The sequence below is a fragment of the Mya arenaria genome, chromosome 8 (genome assembly GCF_026914265.1).
Source record: "Mya arenaria isolate MELC-2E11 chromosome 8, ASM2691426v1".
In the NCBI taxonomy this organism is placed as follows: domain Eukaryota; kingdom Metazoa; phylum Mollusca; class Bivalvia; order Myida; family Myidae; genus Mya; species Mya arenaria.
Genome location: NC_069129.1, coordinates 33,183,162 through 33,200,981, shown reverse-complemented (window position 1 = coordinate 33,200,981; position 17,820 = coordinate 33,183,162). Strand labels below are relative to the sequence as shown.

At 38.1% G+C, this 17,820-nt stretch overlaps 1 protein-coding gene across 1 annotated transcript; it reads left to right on the top strand.

Annotated features, from left to right (window-relative positions):
• The first annotated feature begins 794 nt into the window (after positions 1 to 794).
• On the top strand, positions 795 to 17,495 carry LOC128244149 (clumping factor A-like). Its single transcript, XM_052962164.1, has 3 exons — positions 795 to 830; positions 13,035 to 13,984; positions 16,952 to 17,495. The coding sequence occupies exons 1-3, from the start codon at positions 795 to 797 to the stop codon at positions 17,493 to 17,495; spliced, it is 1,530 nt and encodes a 509-aa protein (XP_052818124.1).
• Positions 17,496 to 17,820: the final 325 nt, after the last annotated feature.

Below are 17,820 nucleotides of genomic sequence, written 5' to 3'. Positions count from 1 at the left end.
ATCCGGAAGTTTCTGTTTACAAAACGTTTATATGACGCCAAAACCATATGGTATGTATAGAAAAAAAAGAGAATAAATGTTTGTTTCAGACAGCAGTTCTTATTATCATTATATGCCTAAAAGAAATATAAAATTTATTTGATTGTAGTCTTTTCCTGAAAAGCAAGCATATTGTTTGCGAACGTAACGCCAAATTGGAAAGACGTCGTTGAACTGTGCATGCAGACGTTTGATTAGGAAAGAAAAGCGTGCTAAAATATCAAAACAATGAAAAATATCGAAATGTTATTTCACTTTTTGAACAACGAAATTTCATTTTTATTTCACTAGGATAGAAAGGGGAAGGGGAGAGAAAAGGTAAGGTGGGATAAATGTAAGGTGGGGGGAGGTAAGGGGAGATAAAAGGTAAGGTTGGGGAAGGAAAGGGGTTAGAAAAGGCAAGGGAAGAGAAATGGTAAGGTGGGGGAAGGTAAGGTGCGGGGGGGAGGTCAGGTGGGGGGGAAGGTAAGGGGAGAGAAAAGGCAAGGGGAAAGAAAAGTTAAGGTGGGGGAAGGTAAGGGGAGAGAAAAGGTAAGGTGGGGGGGGTAAGGGGAGAGAAAAGGTAAGTTTGGGGAAGGTAAGGGGAGAGAAAAGGTAAGGTGGGGAGGTAAGGTGGGGGAAAGATTAGGGGAGAGAAAAGGCAAGGGGGAGAATTGGCAAGGGGAGAGAAAAGGTAAGGTTGGGGTAAAGGTAAGATGAGAGGAAAGGATAGGTGGGGGAATAGATGAGGAGAGAGAAATGGTAAGGGGAGAAAAATGGAAAGGGGAGATAAATGGATAGGTGGGGGAAAGGTAAGGGGAGAGAAATGGTAAGGTGGGGGAATAGGTAAGGGGAGAGAAATGGCAAGGGAAGAGAAATGATAAGGTGGGGAAACGCTAAGGATAGAGAAATGGTAAAGTGGGGGAACGGTAAGTGGAGAGAAATGGTAAGATGGGGGAACGGTAAGGGGAGAGAAATGGTAAGGTGGGGGAACGGTAAGGGGGGCGAAATGGATAGGTTGGGAAACGGTAAGGGGAGAGAAATGGTAAGATGGGGTAACGGTAAGGGGAGAGAAATGGTAAGGTTGGGAAACGGTAAGGGGGGCGAAATGGATAGGTTGGGAAACGGTAAGGGGAGAGAAATGGTAAGGTTGGGAAACGGTAAGGGGAGAGAAATGGTAAGGTTGGGGAACGGTAAGGGGAGAAAAATGGTAAGGTTGGGGAACGGTAAGGGGAGAGAAATGGTAAAGTTGGAGAACGGTAAGGGGAGAGAAATGGTAAGGTGGGGAACGGTAAGGGGAGAGAAATGGTAAGGTGGGGGAACGGTAAGGGGGGCGAAATGGATAGGTTGGGAAACGGTAAGGGGAGAGAAATGGTAAGGTTGGGAAACGGTAAGGGGAGAGAAATGGTAAGGTTGGGAAACGGTAAGGGGAGAGAAATGGTAAGGTTGGGGAACGGTAAGGGGAGAGAAATGGTAAGGTGGGGGAACGGTAAGGGGGGCGAAATGGATAGGTTGGGAAACGGTAAGGGGAGAGAAATGGTAAGGTTGGGGAACGGTAAGGGGAGAGAAATGGTAAGGTGGGGGAACGGCAAGGGGGGCGAAATGGATAGGTTGGGAAACGGTAAGGGGAGAGAAATGGTAAGGTTGGGAAACGGTAAGGGGAGAGAAATGGTAAGGTTGGGAAACGGTAAGGGGAGAGAAATGGTAAGGTGGGGGAACGGTAAGGGGAGAGAAATGGTAAGGTTGGGGAACGGTAAGGGGAGAGAAATGGTAAGGTTGGGGAACGGTAAGGGGAGAGAAATGGTAATATGGGGGAATTTGTATGGGGAGAGCAATGGTAAGGGGAAAAAAATGGTGAGGTGGGGGAAAGGTAAGGGAAGGGAAAAGGTAAGGTGGAAGAAAAGGTATTAGGGTATAAATAAAGGTTATTATCATCATTATTATTGTTATGTTTATTAAATGGTGATGACACACAAAATGAAGACACAAAATAGTTCTCTGTTCGATGCAGTTCGACGTTTTATTTACATGTCCAAAATATTTAAAGCCAGTGTTCGACTACACCCACCCACACTCACATATCTTTTACATTGTCTCTCTTCCTCTTTCTTCTTCCCTTTTCTCTCATACTATTGTTTATTCTACTTTAATACGTTTAATCAATTCCTAAATAAACATTTAATCCTAAAATATAGGTAATTGCATTTGAAGTATCGCATCCAATCATGCGTTTTAAACACAGTTAAATGTGAGCTTGTATGATAATAACTTTATTTGTAATAGCTGCAGTACATGCCAGTTGTAATTTATCATAACAGGGAAAGGAACTCTCTTTATTTATACCGTTCTTATCCTGAGTTTTGATAGGTATATTTATTGAAATAATGTTTGTTTTTGCTCAATAAAATATGTTCAAACCAAAGGAAAGGATGCGTACAAGGTAAGATGGGAGAAAAAGGTAAAAGAAAAGGTAAAAGGAAGTAAAGGGAAAGGGGAGAAAAATGTTAGGAGAGATACAATGTAAGGTGGGGAAAGGAAAGGTGGAGGGGGGGGGGGGGGTAAGAAAAGAGAACAAGTAAAAGGAGTTAAAATGAAAGGGGAGAGAAAATGTACGGTGGAAGAGAAAAGGTAGAGGAGATAAAAGATAAGAGGAGAGAAAAGGTAGAGGAGATAAAAGAAAATGGGAGAGAAAAGGAAGAGGAGATAAAAGATAAGAGGAGATAAAAGGTACAGGAGACAAAAGAAAAGGGGAGAGAAAAGGTAGAGGAGATAAGAGATAAGAGGAGATAAAAGGTAGATGATATAAAAGATAAAAGGAGAGAAAAGGTAGAGGAGATAAAAGATAAGAGGAGATAAAAGGTACAGGAGACAAAAGAAAAGGGGAGAGAAAAGGTAGAGGAGATAAAAGATAAGAGGAGAGAAAAGGTAAGAGGAGATAAAAGAAAAGGGGAGAGAAAAGGTAAAGGAGATAAAAGATAAGAGGAGATAAAAGGTAGAGGAGATAAAAGATAAGAGAAGATAAAAGGCAGAGGAGATAAAAGAAAAGGGGAGAGAAAAGGTAGAGGAGATAAAAGATAAGAGGAGAGAAAAGGTAGAGGAGATAAAAGAAAAGGGGAGAGAAAAGGTAGAGGAGATAAAAGATAAGAGGAGATAAAAGGTAGAGGAGATAAAAGAAAAGGGGAGAGAAAAGGTAGAGGAGATAAAAGAAAAGGGGAGAGAAAAGGTAGAGGAGATAAGAGGTGATAAAAGGTAGAGATTATAAAAGATAAAAGGAGAGAAAAGGTAGAGGAGATAAAAGATAAGAGGAGATAAAAGGTAGAGGAGACAAAAGGAAAGGGGAGAGAAAAGGTAGAGGAGATAAAAGAAAAGGGGAGAGAGAAGGTAGAGGAGATAAAAGATAAGAGAAAAAAAATAGAGGAGATAAAAGAAAAGGGGAGATAAAAGGTAGAGGAGATAAAAGATAAGATGAGATAAAAGGTAGAGGAGATAAAAGATAAGGGTGGGGGATAAAATGTAGAGGAGATAAAAGAACAGGGGAGAGAAAAGGTAGAGGAGATAAAAGATAAGAAGAGAGAAAAGGTAGAGGAGATAAAAGATAAGAGTTGAGAAAAGGTAGAGGAGATAAAAGATAAGATGATATAAAAGGTAGAGGTGATAAAAGACAAAAGGAGAGAAAAGGTAGAGGAGATAAAAGATAAGGGGGGGGGGGTAAAAGGTCAAAGAGAAAAGGAAAGGAGAAAATGTGTAAGCGGAGATGAAAGGAACAAGGAATTAAAAAGTAAGGAGAAAGTGGTGAAAAAAGGTTAAAGAAAATAACAGAAGGGGTGTAAGAGCGGATAAAAGAAAAGGGGTGAGAAAAGTTTAGATGAGGCAATAGGAAGATAAGAGGAGATAAAAGGTTAGGGGGAAAAAGGTAAGAGGAAATAAAAGGAAAGGGTAGAGAACACGTAAAAGGAGATAAAAGGTTAGAGGAGAGAAAAGATAATAGGAAATGAAAGGAAAGGAAAGGGCAGAGAACAGGTAAGAGGAGATACAAGGTTAGAGGAGAGAAAAGGTAAGAGGAAATAAAAGGAAAGGGGAGAGAACAGGTAAGAGGAGATAAAAAATAAGAGGAGATAAAAGGAAAGGTGGGAGAAAAGGTAAAGAGGGAGAAAAGGAAAGATACGATAAAGGTTAGGTGAAAAAAAGGTAAGAGGAGATAAAAGGAAAGGGGACATACAAGAAGCAAAAAGAGATAAAAGATAAGGTGGGAGAAAATGTAAAAGGCAGATAAAAGGTAAGGTGGTGGTGGTCTGTGTGTGTGTGGGGGGGGGGGGTAAGTTTTGAAAAAAAGGTCAGGGGAGAGAAAAGGGAAGGGAGATAAAATGTAAGGAGAGATGAGAAAAGGGATTAGAAAGAAAAAGGGAAAGAAAATGTAAGGGTTTGTTATAGCTTTTGCATTATTCTGTTATGCGTTCTGACTGTGTTTTTTTATAAACTAGGGTACATTATAAAATAATACAACGTTCATTGACATAGAGTTACGGTAACGAAGGTGAAAAAACTATTCTCTTCACGTCGATGGCTTCTGAAAAGCTCGAAATTAATAACTACACTGGTTGCATTAGCATGCATTATAGAGGCTAAACCATCTCCCAGCAATAGATACATATCAACAATAGATACATTGATCTTGAGTTTGCTTTAAACGTCTTAATAGCAAAAATAAATACGGATGATATTAAAATCACTGAGCAACCACTGTAAACATCTGTCACAATATAACAGTCTTATTTGGTATCAATTTGATAAACGATAATACATAAATGAATACGATATTACATTAGTTATGGTAATTTTACATGGTTTATAGCTAATGACAATGATAGAATCTCAATTAGAGATGTTAAATACCGGTAAAGGAATAAATTCTTTGGGCAAAAATGGCTTTTTACATACATAAATAAATAACTACATTAACTCGCGACATAATTAACATAGCCGGCTCTTATTTATTTGGCGATTCTTTTGTTTAATATTATACTAATAGATTGTAGATTTAATTGCAAAAATGTATAATTTGAATATGTCTGCCCTTGAGGTCGGAAGTGGACGCGGTATCTACATGCAGATAAACACAGCTTCCTGTAACGAAGATTATATGAACGATACTTTCAAAACTTTTTTTTATTATTTCACTTTGTTAAAAGTATAGAATTAGTTTAAGTGTTCGAAATTATATTTTGTATAATAAGATGGCAGTATTTGTCAAATTAGCCGTACATTTATTCTGATCAATAAGCAAATATTTATTATATATATATTTTAATCCGGCGAAGCGGTAAAGGCAGAGGAAAATGTCAGTAGGAAACAATATTTTATCGAACAGTAAACAGTGAAAGATAACTAGTATATATTTACCAAGATTAGGGTAATGCAACTGTGTCGCATTAAACCGAGTATTCGGATATATACAAAGTAATAATATTCAACAATTGCATCTTCCCGAAGAATACTAACAATCTCTAGTTTTTTAGTGGTCTACACAATATTTTGTAAACTACCAACTAACTGGGCCAGCCACTGTTCATATCTTCAGCTTCACCTGATTAAAATCAATAACGACTGACTGCTGATGTACTGAAATAAATGTATTGTAAAACTAGAAAAATACTGCCATCTCATTCGTAAAATTGTATGTTACCACTTGTTGAAACAGTGTATAACAGAGTCGGGATAATTTAGAAGTTATAAAGATTTTGTTGTAGCAACATAATCATCGCATAATGCACCAGTCAATTGTAACCATGGACCCCAGGTCCGGGGAATAGCGGGGACTTTGACTTTCGGTCTAGCCAACCCCGGCTATAATCCCCGCCCGTCGGGAATGAACTGATGGTAAAATCCCCGCCAAATGCCCCCGCACCCAAGGGACCTTTGGCTAGGCCCATTCCCCGCTATATTTTACGCGAAGACATAACCACCGCATTCACCCGGTACTGCGGGCCAACCTGAAAGGTAAAAACACGGCCCATTTCACCGGCTATCCCAGGTATACCCCGGACCTGGGGGTGGGGGCGTGGTTACAATTGACTGGTGAATAATAGCAATTTCATGAAAACATATTTTATTGGAATGATAATATATCGTTATCTTTGACAACGTAGTTATTAACACGTATCATGTGTGAAGCATTGTTTGCCACTTCGTTAACTATGTATACGTGTCGTATATAATGTGAAGTTCTATAAATAATCATATATGCAAACAAAACAGTCTCAGAAAATTTAGACTTCAAACATAACGATGTTTATTGGACGGAGGATATGTACTTTTGGCATACATCTAAAAATCCTCGCGCTGTCTTATCTTACCTGTACATTTGGCAAGCTTCATGTCTCAATTTGTGTACAACATCTTTTTAATGAGTTGTAATTAGAATATTTATGATTTGACACTAAAATATCGTACCCTTAGTCCTTATCATTTTCTCCAAGTTTTCCTGTGTAAATCTATCAATGTCTATCGAAAAGTAGCTATTAGAAGGCTACGATTTCCTCGTAAACTGGAATACAAGCATAAACAAGACTTTGTAAATGGCATTATCAAGATGAACAGAATTCCTTATCATTCCCCGATGATTTAGACACAAAAATCATCTTATCAGTCCGATGGCTTATCGTGTGTTGGAAATTGGACGAAACTTGGCATAAAGATGTAAGAATTTGTTCCGAGTGGATGTTCCTTGTGCTTTTCTTGTCAAATTGCCTCTCTGGTTTATGTCAACTGTTGCTTTGTTTTATATCCATATAAGATTGACATTTTTCTCAGAAGTTTCGCGTGGCTAACTTTTTACTGTGGCACAGAGGTGACATCCGCAACACTTTTTATATTGTGGCCACAACTTAGTAAATTGTGGCCACAACTTAGTATATTTTGGCCACAACTTAGTAAATTGATGCCACAATAAGTGTTGCGGATGTCACCTCTGTGCTACCGTAGTTTGTAGAAAAGGAGTTTGCAAAATGAATTTCATTTTGACTTAAATATTTCTCATTGACCGTAATAAGGCAGTCATTCCATTAAAGTCATGATAGTTTTATGAGGTGCCAATCTCATATGAAAAAGGTTCAGTGCTATGTTTGGCACGAAGTCGACTTTTTGGCAAAATTAGTTATAGACATATTTTATTAATATAGTATAAAAGTTCAGTTTATTCGGTGAACAACTTGTACCAAAAGTTCATGTTTATATCACGAAAATTGTATAGTTATGGCGAATGTTGTTGAAAAATGGACGTCGAAGTCGTTTGTGTTAGAGTTTATGAAAATCTGCCTGCGTCCATTGACTGTATTATGGCTTTACCTCGCCTTGAAGCCTGTGTTTAAATGAGAAAAGTGGCATAAGGTAGAAGTGATTGCAATTACCGGTCAAATCCTGATATTAGAAAACACAGAGTGAGGTACAAGACAAGGAGTTTGGGTGTTATACCGTAGTTTATTGCGAATATACATCTTGGTTCTTTTTCGTGCTCGGCGTTGAAGCACCTATATACACGGTTTTATTCAGGAACTGAGTACACCATTTGTTTTGCGTGAACTAGCCTTTTTATGCTGAACGCAAGACAAGAGAGCTACTGGTACTATATGTTTACGTCATTTGACATGACTCGACTCTCCGTACCCGAAGCGAGCGCTCAAACACGAGGATATCGGGGTGACACGATGAAGACGCCAATGCAAATACTAAGGCAATACACCGACTGTTTAAAAGGAAAGTTGTAGATAATCGATGTTTAAGCATGGCTCGTAGATAAAGCTCTACATCCGTTACAACAATGTTCTTCTATTCCTGTTTATAGCATGGTGACGGTCCATACTAAGCTGTATAAGGCAAAGGAAACTGTACGTAACGAGTAATGATCTACATGTGTTTCAGGGGCTCATCAAGGGATTAAGCATAGCACACGAACGTGAATGTGTACATCATTCGGAACTCCTCTGCCATTTTTTTCAAAAACAACCTCGGATGTATACAGGTACATCAGTTGAAGTAGTTCGTAAAATTTTGAATTATATCATTAATTAAATGTAGTGTTTTAGAGTTGTATTTATTGATCTAAGTTTAAATTGATTGCCATTGCATCGTATTATTGCAAACATAATTAAGAATCCCAAGAGTAATGTCACAAAGTTTAACTGCTAAATAAATTACTACGCGATCTACTTGCAGCGTACCACTTTTTGAGTATGTAAACCGTCCAAATACATCCGAGGTTGTTTTTGAAAAAAATGGCCGAGGAGTTCCGAATGTGTGTACATGCGTTTTTACCCGAGGTTAAATTTGTGTCGAGACGAGTGGTGGGCCCTTAAACTGACAGCGCGCCAAACGTCCAGGATGTTTATCTTGCAGAAGGCAACTTAGTAAGCATACAGGCCAATATGTTTGACATTAATCCTTACATGCATATAGCTGCCTATGGATACATGTCAAGTTGTAATGCATTTATAAAAAAATAACTAAATTATATGGGGATATAGGTCAAAGGCGTCTAATAATTTATCTTGTATCATTGAAACGTTTATAGATAAATTGCAAGATGTATAGAGCTAGGCAATGCTGGTCAAGATATGTTGTTTTTTTATAATAATACTGTTAATGATCAGAGATGCTCACAAATGCCATGCATAATAGAACCATAAACAGTGGGCAGATGGCAAAACATACAGAATGTTTTATCTTGAAGAAAATTAGAGTTAGTATACAGGTAAATGTGTTATGCATAAACTTCTTATATGGAACTCCTCAAAGGACGAGATGCTCAAACTGAAATTTCGTAAGAACATATATCAATACCTACTTTGATATTTCACCTTTAGGAATAGAACTTTGTAAAGTATACATGTCATAAGGAAGCGTAAAATATATACGACAAAATGAGACGTAAAGTATATAGGTCAAGAGGACGTGTAAAGTATATAGGTCAGGAGGAGGCTTAAAGAATATATGTCAAGAAGAAGCGTAAATTATATAAGTCAAGATGAGGCGTAAAGTATATAGATCAAGAGGACGCATAAAGTATATAGGTCAACAGGACTCGTAAAGAATAAAGGTAAAGAGGACTCGTAAAGTATATAGTCAAAGAGGAGGCGTAAAGTATATAGGTCAAGAGGACGCGTAAAGTATATAGTTGAAGAGGAGGCGTAAAGTATATAGGTCAACAGGACTCGTAAAGTACATAGGTCAAGAGGACTCGTAAAGTATATTGTCCAAGAGGAGGCGTAAAGTAAATAGGTCAACAGGACTCGTAAAGTACATAGATCAAGAGGACTCGTAAAGTATATAGTCCAAGAGGAGGCGTAAAGTATAAAGGTCAACAGGACGCGTAAAGTATATAGTTCAAGAGGAGGCGTAAAGAATAAAAGTCAACAGGACTCGTAAAGTATATAGGTCAAGAGGACGCGTATTGTATATAGTTTAAGAGGAGGCGTTAAGTATATAGTTCAAGAGGACGCGTATTGTATATAGTCCAAGAGGAGGCATAAAGTATAAAGGTCAACAGGACGCGTAAAGTATATAGGTCAAGGGGACGCGTATTGTATATAGTTTAAGAGGAGGCGTAAAGTATATTGTTCAAGAGGAGGCGTTAAGTATATAGGTCAAGAGGACTCGTAAAGTATATAGGTCAAGAGGACTCGTTAAGTATATAGTTCAAGAGGAGGCGTAAACTATTTAGGTCAAGAGGAGGCGTAAAGTATGTAGGTCAAGAGGAGGCGTAAAGTATATAGGTCAACAGGACTCGTAAAGTATATAGGTCAAGAGGACGCGTAAAGTATATAGGTCAACAGGACTCGTAAAGTATATAGGTCAAGAGGACGCGTAAAGTATATAGGTCAACAGGACTCGTAAAGTATATAGGTCAAGAGGACGCGCATTGTATATAGTTTAAGAGGAGGCGTTAAGTATATAGTTCAAGAGGACGCGTAAAGTATATAGTCCAAGGGGAGGCGTAAAGTATAAAGGTCAACAGGACGCGTAAAGTATATAGGTCAAGAGGAGGCGTAAAGTATATAGGACAAGAGAACGCGTAAAGTATGTAGGTCAACAGGACTCGTAAAGTATATAGGTCATGAGGAGGCGTGAACTATATAGGTCAAGAGGAGGCGTAGAGTATGTAGGTCAAGAGTAGGCGTAAAGTACATAGGTCAAGAGGACTCGTAAAGTATATAGTTCAAGAGGAGGCGTAAAGTATATAGATAATGGAAGTCATAATGTATTTAGGTCAAGAGGAGGCGTAAAGTATATAGATCAAGAGGAGGCGTAAAGTTTATGGTTGAAGAGGTGGCCCACGTAAAGTGTATAGGTCAAGAGGAGGCGTAAATTATATAGGTCCAGAGAAGGCATAGTGAACATTCGTCAAGAGGATGCGTATTGTACGTAAGTCAAGAGGATGCGTAGCAGATGTGAAAAGAGTAAGAACAATACATAGAGGATAATTGTTTGTTTCAGTTAAGGATCGTATTATATTTTATCGAGTGAGTACCAAAAGCTATATTCACTCGGTGAATATATGGCGTTGTTACACTGAAACAGACACTGGTTTTTTGCGCACAAAAGAGTTCCAGCACAAAATACATTTTACTTAATTTTGTTTAACTGAGTCGGAAGGAAAATCATCTACCATAGCCGCTCGTGTAAGATAGGTTCATCTCAACCCTCGCGCAGGATGTTTGGCGGAAACTCGGTAAACCTCGTTTCCGCAAAACACCTTACGCTCGGGTCAGGATGAACCTATCTTACACTCTCGGCCATGGAAGATACTTATAATGTGCATATAACCTAGAACAAATAGATACCAGTTACTGTTATGAAATGAAACTAGCTAAATGTATCAAATTCATCAATTCACATAACCTATTATATTAGGTAAGGACATGCACTTATAGGTTATAGTTTTGGGACACTCAAAATATTTTTGTATTCAATTTTTATTGCCTGTGAATAAAGTTGTAAAAAAGTAAAGTCACGCTTGAAACGCCAACAGCCTTTCAATGTTTTCATCGCTTTCATTCCTCTTGCAAAGGTAACAACAGCAATTGTCTAAGTATATAATTCAATATGCAAAGCATTTTACCGTGCACCGTTATCTATGGGTAAAGGTCCATACAACATTTATTTTCTCTCAAAACACACCTGTGTACGAAGACGGTTAAAAATGTTGAATAGTATTAATGTTTAAGGGTGCAAAATGGAATTATTTTGAGATATAGGTAAATAAATTGTTAGCTACACATTACCCTTGTAAGGATAAAAGTCATTATGTTCATAATTGTATTTTGCAAAAACTTCAAAAGGCCAATTAATAATGTTTTTCATTAATAAAACTGGAAACTACAGTGACAAGCCCACAAAAAACACAAGCCAGATCCCAATACCCATCTAAACTCATTTTACCACATAAACGCAAAGTAGTATTCAAAGTATTGTATGTTTTTTACTATTTTTATATAAGACTTAATTCTCATTGAATGTTTTGAAAAACCTTTTGTCTATATTTCAAAGAAAACTAATTCTAGAGTACTCAAGTTCATTTTTTATTTGGAATAATAAAATTTTAATCATTGATCATCTATAAAGTCCGAAATATTAAAAGGTATGTGGTTTTGTGGAAATAATAACAATTTCAACAAGTAAATTTTCAATTCGCTAGTGTGTCGTCAAAATCTTCGGAATGCACTTCTCGACAACAGCTAACCTAGAAACGCAACATTCAAATAATCTTAAAACTAAATAAAAACATGTTCCACTTACTTATTGAATTTGGCACACATGTTAATTATCAAAACATATTGTTTATAAGAGCATACCGGTATTAATGACTGATTTCATGAACACTAAAATACATTTCAATACTTTTTTACACAAATTACCAAAATGATAATGACAAATCTTTTGAGATATATAATTAAACGTGCCAAAATTATCTCAAGAAGTAGAAGTTCAATTATATGTGAAGGCTTTAAATTTTGATAGCTTTCAGTAATTATGGGTAAAGAGCTATCTGTAAAACTGATTGAAACAGATGTGAAAAATGTTGAAAAAGAGAAAAAAATATCGTCTGTTTGAGTGACTGGCACGCGTTACTGCAATATATTAATCGAATCAAGTGATCAGTTTCATAAAACGCTTGTTACTGACAGCAAAAGAGGAAGTGATGAGTGCGGTCACGCTCAATAAGCGTCTAGCTACATTGGATTTATGTTCCGCATGGGTTTAAAAATGGCTTCTGTAGGAGGCGCACCTGTGCATAAAGTAAATTGTTCTTCAAGATTTTAAAACATTTTGATATGCATGCTGTAAAGACAGTTAGTTTAAGCCTTTAAAAATAGTTCGAGATGCAAACTCTCTTGGAATACTTAGAATCTCTTAAGTCTTAAAAACCATTGATTACTTCAAAGCAAGTTACCTGTAGTGTTTTGTTTGCAGATGAATTTCCCATTTGTTTATAAAACTCAAGATAATAAAGAATGCCGGTATTCAACGATTATTTTCATCAAGTAACGTTATAGCAGACATATTTATTTAACTGATATAATTGAATTTCATTAGCATCATCCTTAGTTCGAAGGTTACATACCACCATTTAGATTTCCTACATATTCCATTGTGAACTAGCAAACTTGTACGACTAACAATAGCAATATTTATTGGAATAAAGTTTCATCGTTTTTAAACAGCTAGCAAGTTACCTTTCTTGTTCGGAAAATATAAATGATTGACGTAACCACTATATACATAATTATTTTATAAAACTCTTATATCTGGCGGACTGGTATCTACTGCGGCGAAAAGTCAAAAACCGAAATCTGCAAATCGCACGTTTTGCAACCACTTTATTTCAAAGGTCTCCATGCTACTTATCGTTAACCTTTCGACCAAAAATTAAATATGGGTCATCTACTGACCTTGACCAAAGTTTAAATCATTTTTGAAGACGCTCAATCAAGTAACAGAAAAGTTTTTTTTATCTGAAATAGTGTAAAAACACAAGCGACGACGACGTCACGAACGACGACGATGACGACGTCACGAACGACAACGACGACGACACGAACGACGACGACGACGACACAAAGGACTACGACGACGTCACGAACGACGGCGACGACACAACCGACGACGACGACACGATCGAAGACGACGACACGAACGACGACGACGACACGCACGACGACGACGACACGCACGACGACACAAACGACGATGACGACACGATCGAAGACGACGACACGATCGACGACGACGACACAAACGACGATGACGACACAAACGACGACGACGACGACGACGACACAAACGACGATGACGACACGATCGACGACGACGACATGATCGAAGACGACGTCGACGAAGACACAAAGGACGACGACGACACGAACGACGATGACGACACGAACGACGACGACGACATGATCGAAGACGACGTCGACGAAGACACAAAGGACGACAACGACACGAACGGCGAAGACGACACGAACGACGATGACGACAAGATCGACGACGACGACGACGACACAAACGACGATGACGACACGATCGACGACGACAACATGATCGAAGACGACGTCGACGAAGACACAAAGGACGACGACGACACGAACGACGACGAAGACACAAACGACGATGACGACACGATCGACGACGACGACATGATCGAAGACGACGACGACACAAACGACGACGACGACATGATCGAAGACGACGTCGACGAAGACACAAAGGACGACGACGACACGAACGACGACGACGACACAAACGACGATGACGACACGATCGACGACGACAACATGATCGAAGACGACGTCGACGAAGACACAAAGGACGACGACGACACGATCGACAGCGACGACACAAACGACGACGACGTCGACGACGCCGGACAAAGTTATTCGTATGTGTTTGTGGTTGTGTTTGTGTATTCGTATGCGTATGTATATTTGTATGCGTATGTATGTGTGTGTGTGCGTGCGTGCGTGCGTGCGTGCGAGCGTGTTTGTTTGTGTGTGTACGTGTATGCAATGTTTCACAAGCCCATACAAAGATGGAAAGTAGCTCATGACCTTATGTGGTATATCCATGCTTTGTAGGACCAACATTTTACACAGGTGTGAAAATGTAGTATGTATAAAAAAGACCATACAATGCTTTGATTCAGTGTGGAAAAAACGCATGCTATACTAGATAGCATTGGGTATAAACTTTCGTTTTATCTGCCTCGCAGGTTGCATTAAGATATATTTATCACTTATACTTTTCTTCAATTGAACCAACAGTGTAAGTATTGAATTGTTTAAGGTACATACGATAATGTCAATGTTTTTATGTTTCTATTCCAAGAATTCATTTAAGGAATGAATTGCGGGTTTGTCATTATCGTGGTATGAACGCAGTTGGGGTGGTTAAAGTGTGTGGAGTCCGGAGTCCAGCACAACTGCGTTCATATGACATTAATCCCACAATTCATTAATTATAATTTAGAATATATTAAAGACGCACTATTTCTACCAACTAAGATTTAACACATTTAATACAATTGTTCTAATATACTCAAAAGAATAAACAAATGTCGAAACAATGGTTCTTATGAAGGATACCGAGTTTAATTTAAAAGAAATGCGCAGAAAACACGGTATATCTACCTATTATGAGACCATAGTAAATCGCAGTAAATTTTTAGCACTCACCAATCATTTAATATTTTTGCGTTTTCAGCTATTAAATACACAGTTATAACTTTGTTGATACTAATTAATATTTTCCAGAAATGCATTATTTACTAAGTAATTGAGGGTGTATCAATCACAATGTATGTGTATGCTTGTTTTACATGTGTATGTATTGATATTGAATAAGAGTGTCACTTTAAGTTGAGTTGTAAAAATAATTTAATTGTAATAATTTATAAATCAAATCAGTCTCACAATGATTCAGGTGGGCTGGTCGCCCCCCCCCCCCCCACACCACCACCACCACCACCATCACCTCCCGCTCCTTAAATCGTCCAAGTTTGTAAAATCGGTGATAAAAGGTAATAAAATACACCATTTCTGACTTAAATTGTTACAAATTGGGGGAGCACCCCTAATCCCTTTGGCAGCATTTAAATGATATAAATTTAGGTTAAGAGGTTTAAGAAATTAACTTTGATGCGCTTAAATGGAGCATTGTGAATCATTGAACTAGATTTTGAAAAGTTACTTCTCTTGGAATGAAATTTGTCATGCAATTGATTGTTTTGCAGTTCTATTTAAAAACGGATTTTAACAAGGTTTGTGAGTGTTAATTAAAATGTGTATAAATCGAAAGGGTATTTAGCAGATGTGTGAAGCAAATTTATCTCCGCCTTTATCAGATGATGTAGTTAATATTTGTGTGTGTTATTGTCGAAAGTTTCGATTTGAATAATAATTTATTAATAATAAGTATAAGATAAAATTCATTGTTTATTTACTAAAACATCAAATTGAATCTTACATGTGAATGTAATGTAAGAGGAAATGAGTATAAAGGCGTGAAACTATGATTTCTACCACCACATAGCCATGCACTACCCTGTATGATTATGCACTACATGTGTTCATCATTGGTATGGTGTTTCACAAGCTGCTGATTACGGATACTCGCGTAAAAAACGCAAACAACTATGTAAAAACGGTGTATGTGGGATTAAGAGGATTTTAGCTTTTCGGATATAATATTACCATTCCTATGAAATGTTGGCAGGTGGACTTGAACCAAGCAATCACACAACACTTTACATGTATACCAGTAAACTGACTGAAAACTGAAGTCGGGTTTTGGCTTCCTTGTTTTTGTGTTCTATGTCTTCGGCGTTTACCCTGTGTCATTAAACGGGGTTTATATTTAAACTTTTGGCTAGTGAGTTTGATTCTGTAGTTTTTCACATAAATAATTGAATGATTCTAAATATTTTAAACTGTTAAAGGTACACTAGTTCATCGATGTGTGGTATAAAAAAATAATGTTTCACTACATTTGAATTTTATCCTCGTGGTCTCTCCTAAAAAATAACTTTTTTTTCGCTCGCCCCGAAAACAACCGATGACAGTGTCATCAATTTGGTGTGGCCTAACCAACAGCTGATCAAGTATTATAAACTAGCAGGCTGGTTATTCTATTAACACATCAAATATAACGGACGGGCCTTATACAATCTAAAATGATCTGTTATATCAGTTTTCAATGTTGAACTGACACTGACAAAGTTGTTTATTCGAAACCATAATGGTGCGGAAGTAAGTGCAACAAAATTCATACACTTCCGGTCTCTTTACTTTTAAATTAATTCATTACCCATTTAACGTACACATCTTTATTCACATGTGACAGCTTCGAATGTTTATATCATATGTTTCCGTGAAACTTTCGCAGATATTCAAAACTAATTATGAGCTTTATGATAGGGTAAGTGAAAGCACACGACTCAACATGTCTATTTCGCGAAAAACAGGTACCGGTTTTGTGTCACTTTGTGGGGGGCAAGGAGCGGAAGTGATTTTTCTCAATGGGATCTGGAAGGTATCCGTATTTAAACGTATCCGCTTCCGATATTAATAATAATATGTAGGTTTTTGAATCGTGATGGTAAAAACATAAGTTTTTTCTCAGCTTTCTAACTTCACATTTTGGAACCGTTTTTCAACAGTCATCATTCACCGTGCTCTTCATGTGTCATCAATTAATTCAAATTCAAAGTTAATAGTAAAGTAATGTTATATCTCAAGCAGTGCAGTGCAAATTACAAACCCAGGAGCAAAGTAACACTGATAAAAAGCTAACCACAATAGAAATGCACTATAAAACATTCGAGATAACACACGAGACAACATGAGAGACAAGAAAGAAAAAACATTCGCGACAACACACGATACAGCATACGAGACAACATACGAGACAACACACGGGCGACACACGAGACAACATACGAGACAACATTCGAGACAAGAAATGAGACAACATACGAGACAATACACGATACGACATACGAGACAACATGCGAGACAACACAGAAGACGACATACGAGACAACATACGAGACGACATGCGAGACAACACAGGAGACAACACACGAGACAACACACGAGACAACATTCAAGACAACACACGATACGACATATGAGACGACATACGAGACAACATACGAGACGACATGCGAGACAACACAAGAGACAACACACGAGACAACACACGATACGACATATGAAACGACATGCGAGACAACATACGAGACAACACACGTGAAAACAAACGAGTCAACACACGAGACGACAAGTGGGACAACGTACGAGACAACACATGATACGACATTCGGGACAATACACGAAACAACATACGAGACGACACACGATACAGCTTACGAGACAACATGCGAGACAACATACGAGACAACACACGAGATGACATACGAGACAAAATGAGGGACAATACACGAGACGACAAACGAGACAACACACGTGACAACACACGAGACGACATGCGAGACAACATACAAGACAACATTTGAGACAACACACGAGACAACACACGAGATGGCACACGAGACGACATATGAGACAACATACGAGACAACATACGAGACAACACACGTGACAACACACGAGACGGCACACGAGGCGACATATGAGACAACATACGAGACAACATACGAGACAACACACGAGACAACATGCGAGACAACATACGAGACAACACACGAGACAACATACGAGTCAACACACGAGACGACACACGAGGCGACATATG

What these genes read in the sequence shown, in the direction of transcription:
- LOC128244149 (XM_052962164.1), top strand. Translation starts at nt 795, where the DNA reads ATGGAAAGGGGAGATAAATGGATAGGTGGGGGAAAG. An exon ending in AATGGATAGGTGGGGGAAAG is followed by an intron (nt 831 to 13,034) that starts GTAAGGGGAGAG and finishes TATCTGAAATAG; the next exon opens with TGTAAAAACACAAGCGACGA. An exon ending in GTGTTTGTGTATTCGTATGC is followed by an intron (nt 13,985 to 16,951) that starts GTATGTATATTT and finishes CACACGATACAG; the next exon opens with CATACGAGACAACATACGAG.